Source organism: Austrofundulus limnaeus, unplaced genomic scaffold (assembly GCF_001266775.1).
Source record: "Austrofundulus limnaeus strain Quisiro unplaced genomic scaffold, Austrofundulus_limnaeus-1.0 Scaffold993, whole genome shotgun sequence".
In the NCBI taxonomy this organism is placed as follows: Eukaryota; Metazoa; Chordata; class Actinopteri; order Cyprinodontiformes; family Rivulidae; genus Austrofundulus; species Austrofundulus limnaeus.
Genome location: NW_013953395.1, coordinates 80,091 through 92,317, shown reverse-complemented (window position 1 = coordinate 92,317; position 12,227 = coordinate 80,091). Strand labels below are relative to the sequence as shown.

The 12,227-nt window shown below is 38.8% G+C and overlaps 1 protein-coding gene across 1 annotated transcript in view; it reads right to left on the bottom strand.

Annotated features, from left to right (window-relative positions):
* Positions 1-557: 557 nt before the first annotated feature.
* LOC106533657 (collagen alpha-1(XXVII) chain A) overlaps positions 558-12,227 on the bottom strand; it is a gene marked incomplete at its 3' end in the record, with an annotated part of 69,880 nt that continues 58,210 nt past the window's right edge. The window contains 22 exon segments of the mRNA XM_014030063.1: positions 558-611; positions 793-900; positions 1,103-1,210; positions 1,907-2,014; positions 2,455-2,508; positions 3,646-3,699; positions 3,802-3,855; positions 3,936-3,989; positions 4,089-4,145; positions 4,287-4,340; positions 4,457-4,510; positions 4,622-4,729; positions 4,838-4,891; positions 4,996-5,103; positions 5,215-5,268; positions 5,347-5,400; positions 5,485-5,538; positions 5,833-5,886; positions 6,426-6,479; positions 6,786-6,830; positions 7,284-7,328; positions 7,530-7,583. Coding sequence (XP_013885517.1) covers positions 558-611; positions 793-900; positions 1,103-1,210; positions 1,907-2,014; positions 2,455-2,508; positions 3,646-3,699; positions 3,802-3,855; positions 3,936-3,989; positions 4,089-4,145; positions 4,287-4,340; positions 4,457-4,510; positions 4,622-4,729; positions 4,838-4,891; positions 4,996-5,103; positions 5,215-5,268; positions 5,347-5,400; positions 5,485-5,538; positions 5,833-5,886; positions 6,426-6,479; positions 6,786-6,830; positions 7,284-7,328; positions 7,530-7,583 — 1,443 coding nt within the window.

Sequence of the window (12,227 nt, the reverse complement as noted above, 5' to 3'; positions counted from 1 at the left end):
GTTCCAGAGCCTCGGGACCACCACCTGAAAAGCTTTGATTTCAACAATCTTACCAAGTAAAATTTTCTTACTCCATTGGCAGAAATTTTTGATTTAATTTGAGTTAAATTTTCAGTTTGACACGACAAATTACATCTGACACATTCTGAAAACAAGATTATTATTCTTACACAATCAGTTCTTGTTTAGTAAATCAGTCTCAAAACAAGATCAAAAAGACTTTTTGGCTGGATATAAGATTTTAAAACTTTGTTAGATGGACAGTTTTTTCAGTGTACATAGGAATGCTTGTGTAAGCAAACAGTAAAATCACTGCGATTGCAACCATTTTAGCATGCTCATTATGTGCTGCTACATTATAAGGAGCCCGGTTTGTCTAACGTCAGAGGCTATTTCAGATTCTGAAAAGTCGGAACTAGTTCTGCCAAAGGGAAAGCAATAAAACAACTTATTCACTTCTGATAACGATTACATTCCAAATTCATTCAAGACAATTGTAATAATACCATGCGTGTTTTGTCTCGCATTCATTTAAAATGATCCATAACTAAACATACCCTTGGTCCAAAAGCTCCTAAGATTCCTGGAAAACCTGGTACCCCTGTATCACCCTAAAAACAAACATTTTATTTCAGTGAAAAGAAAAAGTGGAATTTCAAAAATTACATTTAGATATTTATCAGAATTAAAAAAAGAAAAATCATCTAACCCAACTGTCTCACAGATGCTATACAGTCTCACTGTACAGTATGTGTTATGAATGTGTTGCTAGTATATTTTGCTAACACTCACTGGTTGTCCTTTGGGTCCTTGGTCTCCTTGTGGCCCTGGTGGTCCCATTCCACCTTTGAAACCTCTTTTTCCCGGAGATCCACTTTGGCCTTTGAGGCCTTGCTCACCCTGGATGGATGAATACAAAAATAAATGTTTTGTTGTTGACATAAGTATGGTCATTAAGACCATGATGTTCATGCATCATTTCTGAATTTCCTCAGAAGGTTCAAATTATGCCTTCTAAATATTCATAAGGACATTCAAATATCCAGTCTTTGTTTTTCTTCGTTATTTAACATTTATGCGTAACTCTCCATGGTCCTCTTACCTTTGGTCCAAAGCCCCCCTGGTCTCCTGGGAGTCCAGGAACGCCAGTTTTACCAGGTGCACCAGGTTTACCAGGAAGGCCTGGCTCTCCATCGTCACCATGATCTCCCTAAGTACAAAAGAACAAAATAACTGAAGACCTAAAGCAGCAAAATAAATCTATCCAACAGACCATTAATGACTTTGAACCAGAACATTTAAAATTGCAAGAAGATTGGATCTTTCCAATTTAGGCATTTGTGTGTGAATGTTCCTATCACGCTCTCAATGTTTAAATAATATTTTTTGGCAAAAACATCCATCCATCAATCCATTTTCTTTACTTGCTTGGTGCCTTATCACCAGCAGTCACTGGGAGGTAAACCCTACACAGTTTACACAGTTTATAAGTCCATCACCAATTAACCTAACATGCATGTTTTGGGACTGAGGAAACTAGAGTAATACAGTATATACCATCTTAACTCCGCATGAAAAGGTCGCAGGCCGGGAGTTGACCCTGCAACCTTCTTTCTGAGAGGCAACAGCTCTTAACAACTGTGCCACTGTCCCTACCTTAGAAAAAACACATTGCAGCTAGCTAATGTGACATAAACCTTCTATTTTTTATGCTTTAATCATGTTAAATCATGTGGAGTGCAACAACCTTCCTGTGAGAAAAAAGTTTTTTTTGTTACAGTACTGGTTTTAGTAAAAAAATAAATAAAATCAAATGGTTTAAAAAAACTTTCAATGATATGATTACAAAACTCATAAATGTATGAACAAGTACCTCTGTAAATCAGATTAATGAAAAAAATCTCACCGGCATTCCTTTACTGCCATCTTTTCCCAGGACTCCATCCAACCCAGGGACCCCCTCCCGTCCCTCTGGGCCCACCACACCTCTGGGACCAGGGGGACCACCTCCACCCTGGAAAGAACAATGAGTTTATCACCAGATTGTAAGTAACAAGCAAACGCTACAAACCTCTCCTGCAATAATCTTTTCCCTCTGATTTTATTTTAGCTGTCTATATTGAACAAATTTAACATATTTATTGGTAACATTTTACAATAAGGTACACAAAAAATTGCTTAACTACTGAGGAACTACTCAGTAACTACTACTACTCAGTAGTTACTGTTTTTTCATAGTATTAGTACTACTACTACTACTACTACTACTACTACTACTACTACTACTACTACTACTACTAAGATTTACTAATTACTAAGTCATTTCTCAGTAGTTTACAAGTAGTTCCTCTTTGGTGTCCTTACTTGAGCAATTTTTGTGTACCTTATTGTAAAGTGTTACCGGGATTGCAGATCAAAAATTCAGCTTTGACCCACAGAAAATCAGTAGCGTACCTCTGGTCCTCTGGCTCCTTTTTGTCCCGACTGACCTTTTTTACCTTTCTGACCCTATAAAAATAGAAAGAACAAATTAAATGTGCAATAAATACATATATGTTAAAGGAAATATTGCTTTTCTGTTTTGGTATTTTTTTTACTTGTACGCCATTTTGCCAAAACTAGAAAATTACACCCCAGTAGCGTTTTAACATTACAGTCCTTTGGTCCAGTGAGGTCCAGTGTTTATGAATTTGCAACATCAATTGTTTTTTCTCACTTCGCCAGGGACTTGTTGCTGTCGGTGCAACTTCTTGTTCAATGAAAACCAGTGGAATAACATTTCCAAACAATCACTTTGTGTCACATTTCATGCTCGCTGTCATGCCTGCCTGCCCTCTCTCAGCCTCTGCTCACTGCCACTCTGCCATACCCACCTGACTCATGAGTTTCACCTGTTGTCTACACCTACAGTATATATGCTTCCTTCTCACACCAAGTCTCTGCCAGATTATCAAACACTTTTAATTAGTAGATGTCCAGCGTTTCTTCCAAGTCCTTGCCTGATCCTGTTAATGACCTCACGCCTCCTGGTTTCTCCACTCTGTCCACTCTTTCCCTGGTTTGTTCAGCTTTTCTGTTTCCTGGATTATGACCCTGTTTCTGACCACCGGACCTTGAGTTAAGGATCTCCCTTAGGATTTTTTTTCAACCTCTGCCTCCTCGTGTATGAACCCCGCTCCTCCACTTGAACCACAATTAAATCTTGTCTCTCAGTTGGACCAACTGCATTAAAGGCATTGTAAAAAGCTCAAACATGGTTAAAAAAACAAACCCATTCAGATTTATACACCTTCTACAACATTGGGTTATTTAACATAACCCCTAATTCTTTGACTGAGTGATGTCTGTCCATCACCAACTACATAAACTCCAATGACCTCACATCTGTCTGAGACAGATTGGTTGTGCTTGAAGCTCCTCCCACATCCTACTACCATGCTCAGCCGATCGTTCTCTATTCACTCTAGGATGGTTTCTTTCCATGCCCATGCAAGAAGGGAAGTGTTACTGAAACACCTCAGACTGTTATCAAGGAATCTGAGTTTACGTTAAGTCAAAGGTCCCCAACCCCAATCCTCCGAGGCCCACTGTCCTGCATGCTTTAGATGTTTCCCTGCTCCAACACACCTTACACAGCTTACTTACTTGGTCCCCTTTGGTCCCTTTGAGTCCCTGCTGCCCTCGGGGTCCAGGGTGTCCCTGAAAATCCCAGTTGTTTAAATTAAAATCTTAAAAGAAAACCTGTTCTATATAAACAGAGTGACAGAACTATGTGTGAAAATCTAACGTTTTGACACTAACCGGTTGTCCTGGAGCTCCAGGTCTGCCTCGTTCTCCATCCACACCAATTTGGCCCTTAAATGTAACAACATAATGTTAACGTGGTGAACCAAAACATTTAGTTAAGTGGTTATAAAATAATTTGGAGTACCTACTTTGTACCCTGGGTCTCCTGATTCACCTCTCTCTCCTCTGTCACCAGGAGGTCCCTGATCATACAAGGAACACATGAACAAACTGTAAATCTTTAGATTTACTTTAGAGAAAATAGCAAAAGGAGAACATTTAGAAGGTCAAAGTTGACTTACCATCAGACCTTGAGGACCAGGAGGACCTTCTTTCTTTCCATCATCCCCCTGCTCACCCTATAGACCGTAAGCAATACCGAAAGAATATTGATCTTTCACGCGGGAAAAAAAGCTAATATTTTTGTGTTTGTAAATTCTAACTTGTAGCAGGTAATGCGGAAGAATAAAAAAGTCAATTCGTAAGTGAATGATGTGTACCTTTTCACCTTTTGGTCCAGGTGACCCTATAGGCCCTTGTTGTCCCTGATGGCCCTGTGAAGATAATAACCCAGAAATCCTGTTATATAAAATGAAAATATTAAACAGCAACAGCATGTTCTTTTTATCGTGTCCACTCACATTTGCAGACTTCAAACGAGTGATCTTACCTCATAACCTGGAAGACCCGTCTCCCCCTGCTGACCCATTTGACCCGGAGCTCCCTAAAGGCAAGAAATATTTTATAGTTATTTATAAATTCATTACATAATATCACACCAATTGCTTTTAATTCATTATTGTTTAGTACTGATGTCATTACTGTTTCACTTTACCGCATGTCCAATTGTTCCTCTGGACCCCTTTGGCCCAACAAGTCCTGGTGGGCCAATCTTTCCCGCCGTTCCAGTCTCTCCAGGGTGACCCAGATGGCCTTTAGCTCCCTAGGCATTCATGAAGCAGAGGTTACAAGAAAGATGATGACGTTACATTTTTATTAATATTTTTTATTAAGAAGAGTTAATACTGTATGTTTTCAGAGATCATCTTACCTTTGATCCCGGTTTGCCTCGTTCTCCAATTTTACCTAGCTTCCCCTCTGGGCCCTAAACAAAGAATAAATGGAACACAAATAGATTTACTACATTGCAGTTATGGAGCTACTAAAACTTAAAAAAAGTGAATGAATTTCTGCCAAAAGACTACTTACCCTAAAACCAATGAGTCCAGGACTACCATTTGGACCTTCCTTTCCCTTTAGTCCAGTTTCACCTTTTTCACCTTGGTCGCCCTCCTGACCCATGTCTCCTTTTTCACCCTGATGATAAAATCATGACAAAAATTCAGTTTAATTCTGTATACCTAAAATATAGATTTATTTTTGATTTCTGTCCTTTACAGCCTAACAATACAGCCTCAAACTGTTCACCTTTGCTCCATCAGGACCAGCTGGACCAGCTTCTCCCTCTGGGCCTGGTTCTCCCTGCACATATATAACCCCATGAAATACATTTCTGAGGAAAGGAAGATTTTTTTCAAAGCTTAATTCACATAAACGTACCCTCTGTCCTATCAGTCCTTGTTCTCCGATGTTCCCAGCAGATCCAATGGCCCCCTGTCACACAAGAAAACCTTGAGGGTAAATCCTGGAGCTCCAAATGTTCATATATGCAAAACGTCACCAGGTTTATTGTCTCACCTTCTGCCCTGGTTCACCTGGCAGCCCTGGTTCACCAACTTTTCCTGGAGGACCCTAACATAAGACAAACAAAACAAATGATAAAAACCTTATTAAAATGATAAATGACTTATAACCCTTAGTCATGTTAAAAAAACCTAAATGCACTGTAAATATTTTCAGTAGGAAAGATTACCGATATAAAAATGTTATAGCTCCACTGGCAGAGAGGCTGTACAACACGTGTCCCATATTTTAGTATTTTGTCATCCCAAAACTGTTTTTATCAATGCAGATAAACACATGTGAAGTGCGCAGGTCTGCAACTGTTTAACTGGAACTATAAGCGAGTGTTCTCAATTTGCCCACCTTTTGACCAATTTCTCCTAACAGTCCCACAGTCCCGGGTGGTCCAGGTGGTCCCTGTTAATGACAACAATCAATCAACTGAAACACTTTAATATGTGCAAAATGCAGGAAATATATAGCTAATAATATCTACGATAGAGATAAATCAGAAAGTCATCTGCATATTTGGCTCTGAAAGCAGTTACTTCTGCATCTGAATGACTGATGTTTTGCTATCAACACTTATTGATCACAATAGGGTAGCTGCCCAGTTGACTTACATCACTTTTAAACAATAATAAACTGATTCTAACTCAAGAGTTCTTATTCAGTCTCCTGGTTAAAAGCTCAAAGTGACTTGAAAAAAAAAATAGGGCGTAAAAAGGTTTGAGCTACAGAGCCCAGGCAGGAAGAGCAATAACAGGAAAGAAAAGAATCTTAATGGAAATAAAAAGGTGCTGGGTGTCATATTGCAGAAATAATTTAGCAAAAGCAATGTATCATTCATTCAACAAAGATTCAAAATAGATAAATATAAGATATAACCAGAAAGATTGAAATATTTGTATAAACTAAGAAAAACTAAAAAGAAATGTGTGAAATGCTAGAAATACCGGCTCGCCAGCTATTCCCTTGTCCCCTGGAGGTCCAGAAGGTCCTTGAATTCCCTGAAGACAGAGAACAAAAAAGTCATATTCAAATCAGTGGTAAATACAGAACTATCAGTAATCTACTTTTCATTCTGTTCTTGCAAAGTTTTAGGTTTTTCATCACCGTGCTACCATTGAAAACTAAAAACATCTAAAACAGACCACAGTGTGTTGTTTACATATAACCTTCATTTTATCCTGCTGTTACATATTAAAAATGTGGAATGATCGAAATTACCATAATGAAAGTTAGGCAAATTTACAAAGTAAAGTGCTTAAGGTTCTTTGTGCATTATTTATAAATATGAGTATAAGTAAACTCACAGAAAAACCTTTAGATCCAGTTTCCCCTGGCTCTCCAAGCTTTCCCTGAAGTGTCATGACAAAAGGAAGCACAACATAGAAATAGTCAACTTGGTAAATCAGAAAAATAACATTTCAAGCTTGTTTTAAGAAAACACATGCAATTTATCATGAGTTACAATGCATTTGTAGACAACATATACACAAAAAGTTGCAGATGCTTAACAGTGTGGTTTTATATTTTTTTCGTTGTGTGGATTTTCTTTCTTATTTTTGTTTGTTTGGTGTTTTTATGTAATTCACACATTCATCTCTGTCAACTTTGTCTAGGTTAGTATAGTGAATTTGGCGTGGAAGAAATCAAAAAGTTTTTTTTCCCCTTTAGAGAATTTGATTCTGGCACCAAACGTCCAGTCATATTTTTTTTTCTCAGTTTTACCCCTTCAGAGTAACACAAGTGCCAAAATGTTCATAGGTTAGGAATAAAATGCAGAGCAGAGAGGTGGTCAGAGATTTTACCTGTGATCCTGGGAATCCTATCTTTCCTGGAGGACCATCAAGACCCTGTGGTGATTGAAAAGTAAAATCAGTGCTCTGATATGTTGGTTTACTTACTTTTCTTTGCATTCCTCAAATTGATCACATGCACCCCCCCTCCCCCTCCACTATTTGCCCTTTTAAGTACATCCCAAAAATAAAGTACCTTTATTATTATCTATTTTAAGACTATTTATCTGCACAGTTTGACTTTGCCAACATCCTTACCTTCTTGCCCTCTGATCCCACCTCTCCTATTGGACCATCAGGGCCTCTTGCTCCCTGGGAAAAAACAAACAAACAAACAAAAAAAAAACATGACAGCTGTCACCTCACCAACAGAGGTCACTGTAACACTGCCAGACGGCCGTAGCATGCCCTGAATAAACATCAGTTTAGCTTGACGCCAACAGCACCCACATAGGGAAGACTGTGTGAGGGGTGCAATGTCTGGAAGCTGGAGAGATAAATGTGAAAGTTTGTCATCTGAAGCTCAGTGTACAGAACAGCTCTTGGTGACACACGATCTGCATCATTTAACACTGGGGTCTGGGTGAAAAAGCCAAGGCACACACAAACGCATGAAATTCACACTTGGACACAGTCACGCACTACCAAAATAATCTGACAGTTTAGATTAGGCTGGTCCAAACTGTCAAACAGAATTCACAGAAACTGCTTGAAGTCCTGCTGGTCCAGCAAGTAGTAAAAATAAATGGGAGCCAGGCTGCAAACTAATTCAACCCATCTGCTTTGCACCTGCACTCAGACAAGTTTCACATCTCTACTCTGGAAGATGCTGGCTCGCTGACACTGAAAAGATGCTCACTGCCTGATAGTAAATATAATTTATTATTCAATCTGAGTGGTTATAAATAGAAGGTTGGTTAACTGGGATTTTCCCAGGATTTTATCACAAAGGAGGCCTTGATGTTTGGGTGATTGATGACTATATTCAGTGTGAGTTTGGCTCAGGGAGAACAACAGCAGCCAAAGTGCAACAAGCCTAGTACACACAGAGATGGACGACTGCTGCTTATTAACATTCTTGTTTTTTTACTCGCTGGTTAACTTTAGAAAAACTAATTAGCTGAAATGTAGGAAAAATATTTCATTCACTGATTCAAACACTGAAAAAAACCCTATATAGAACTCGACACCAACCATCGCTGATGTCCCTGTCGCCATCAAGTAGTGACCAAATGTTGGCAGTTTTGTTGGAATCATCACAGGCCTTTATTATTTAAATAATCTCATAAGGTGAACAGATGGAGGGCTAAAGTGACTGTGCTGGAAAATAATTATTCCTCTTTTAATACCTGATTATTAAGTTCATACTGCCTTGACATTTCTACTTGTCTCTCTTTGATAATTGCTATGATTTGTCATAATCTGTTCTTATGATTTAAAGACTCCACTTGATGTCTAGGGACCTTGTTCTCATTTTGACACAATGGTACAACTGCTATAACTTGTCATTTTGTGATTGGCTGTTTGTATGCTCCGCCCGGAAGTATATATTCCATTTCCTGTTGTTACAGTTCAGTTGCTACGTGACTGGACTCTTGATTCAGACCTGTTCACGTCACATCTCATCTTTTTTCAATTGCAAACCTTATTAAATCATCTGACGACCATCCACACAGTTCATCTTCTTTTATTCACGTGTTTCTGCCTTTTGATAAACGTTTCCACGACAATTTGGCGTCACGAACCAGGCCCCAACGACGGCTAGTCCATCCGGGCCAGAGAGGACTCGTCAGCAGGACAGGAGATTCTACGTTTTTGTTACTTCTGCCTGAGAAGTGTTTTCTTTCTGTTTTTTTTTCCACCATTTAACCCTGGGACTGAGGTCTCCTCTTCAGCTGAGGAGGGGTGAACCGGACGTTGGTGGAAAAAGTACATTTCATCACGGCAGAGATATGGTGAGCTATTGCTATTAGCTGTAACTATTGCTATGAGCTGTGCTAGTGAATGCTAAAGCTATTTCTATTCGGCCCATTGTATAATAAATTCTAATTCTTTTCTGCACACACATGTCTACCTTCTGTGGTTAGGGGAAGTTTTTATGAATGGTTTGATTAAGCTAAACTGAATTATTGCGAGTAGGTTCAGTTTTCAGGGAGATAGTTTAGTGGCTGGCTTCTTGTGACACATGGTTCAAAAGTGCGTGAGCGTAACCTATTTAGTTCTGTCTTGATAAGTGAGCGCACGCTCCACTAGCTTTAGGGAGAGAAAGCAATTGTACTCCATTTGTAGACATGACAACAGCGTAGGATAAGTCAGAACATGAGTGTCTTTGAGCCGCAGAAGGTAAATGGGCTTTGCGCTATCCTATGCTAAAATTTACAGCCATAAGGTTTTTTATGTGACTGCGTGTTTAGTCTAATTATTACAGTTCCCCAGAGAGGGGATTTTTCAGCTTGAATCAAATGGCTCACTTACACCTGTCAAACTACTACACTAACGTGTTGAGCTGGTCTCCCTTATAATGCACACAAAATTTGGTTCAGGTTGGATTGTGTGTGTGATTTAGAACTGACCGTGTGCAAAGTAGGGGCGGTACTAAAGTGATCTTGTCAAACTAACACACACGTGTTTAGCTGGTTTCCCTAATGACGCACACAAAATTGTGTGCAGATCGGATCATGTATGTGTTAAATATAGCCAACCATGTGCAAAGTGGGCGGGGCTAAAGTGATCTCATCAAACTAACACATTAAGGTATTTAGCAGTTCTCTTTGATGATGCACACAACATTTGGTGCACATCTGATCATGTATGTGTGATTTAGACCCAATTGTGTGCTAAAAGGGTGGGGCTAAAGTGATCTCGTCAAACTCTTACAGCAACGTGTAGAGCAGGTCTTCCTGATGGTGAAAACAAAATTTGGTGCAGATCGGGTTGTGTATGTGTGATTTAGAGCTAACCATGTGCAAATGGCAAGGCATCAGAATTTGTCACTCTTACCGCCACCTAGTGTTGACCTAAGCATGCAGCATGTGAAGTCTGCATGTTCAAAGCTGTAGGGGGAGTTATCTCAGATACATGTGCAAGAAAAGAGACAAACTGGCAGCTTTGATCCAATATGGCTGACTTCCTGTGGGGTTTGGACCATGACTCCAAGAGACTTTTTTGTAAGTTCCGAGACATTACACATGTTTACCAAGTTGCATTATTCCAGGTCCAAGCATGGCTTGGGGCTGATTTTTTAAAAATAATTGTAGGTGGCGCTGTGGAGGAATTAGGCCACGCCCCTCAAAATTTGACCGCATTCCTGTAGTAGGGTTGATTAGGATCGACCATAGCGAATTGGGTGCAGATTGGCTGAAACATATGCACCGCCATGACCATGCCTTTCACCAAAAAGTCTTTGTGCTTGAAAGCAAATGAGATCAACTATCTGTGTTCTGACACAGTTTGTTGCTGATTAGGTCAAGAGACTCAAAGATGGAGCTTAATAAATAAAAAAAAAACAGGTCACTTCCTTTTGTCAAGGGGCTGGGTTTTGACGATGTCATATGACCACATGGTATGATGGGCATGCAACATGGATGACATACCAAGTTTGGTGTATTTTAGCCTTTCAGTTACAGCTTTCTGAAATTGTAACAAACGGACGGACGGGTGGATGGACGGAGAGCATTTCTAAGTCCCCTGCCTCGACGACAGGTACAATGACATAGACTCAACTTAAAAAAATCTGAAGTAATCTGGCACACCTTATATTAATGAAATGAATAAATTATTTAATGCAGGGGTGTCAAACTCATTTTCACCGAGGGCCACATGAGCGTTATGGTGGCCCTCGAAGGGCCACTTGTAATAAACTTTGATGTTTCATGTTTAACTTTGACTAAACAGTGTTTTAACACATCCTCTTTTAAATACTGATAAGAACTAAGTGTGTGACTGACTAAATCTGAAATAAATACAGAAATATTATTTAGTTTATGGTTGACGCTGATTTTAAACAGCTTATTTTCAGAGATTAATACTGTGCTATCCAAATAAATTGCTCAGTTACTTAAAGCCAACAGCTCAGCGACAGGAATTTATTAAATTTATTTTTATTTCATTTATTTTTATTAAACTTATGTTGTTGCATTTAATCATAAATTTAAAGTTTACCATTGATAAAAGAAACTAATTTCATGCTAAGTAAAAAAAAAATGGGGGGCGGGGTAACCCCCCGGCGGGCCACATGGGTGTCACCCGCGGGTCTTGTGTTTGACACATGCAATTCAGTGTAACCTTAACTCTAACATTTTACTTACACTTCGTCAATGCTAAAATATAAGATGTGACAAATCATGTTGTATTTTAAAAAATTGCTGAGAATGGACAGAATTATAGTAGTTTTGGTCTAAATTTGTTCATGTGTGACTCCATCCAGTATTGTGAAATCTTGTGAGGAGAATCTTTAGATTCTATGAGGAGTTATTAAAATCAAAACCTTATTAGTCGTACTGGTAAACCTTCTGACATCCACATGCTTAATAAAGTAAGTTCAAAAACTTTTTGACCACGCAAATAAAGTCCAGACAAAAAAATAAAATAAATAAAAAAACAGTGACAGCAGTTATACAGACTTTGTGTGGTCTGATGCCAACATGAAGTCTCAAGCACGCAGTCCCCAACTTTACAATAATTTTATCTTAGAAACCATTCCAATGTTGTGTCTGAGTGGAGACAGATGTTGTGTTTTTGTCTCCACGTTCAATGTAACATGTAAAAGACATGTGGCGTAAATAAGTGTTTTTTTTTAACTGTTTCTATTTTCATTTCACATGAAGAGGTTTTAATTAGACCTCAAAGCCCAGAACTTAATCCCATGGTGTTCTGTGTTCATGAAAAGGGGGTGAAATCAGAACCTTTAGACAAATGTTTATACTTTAAACTCATTAAAATTAAAAAATTAAAACT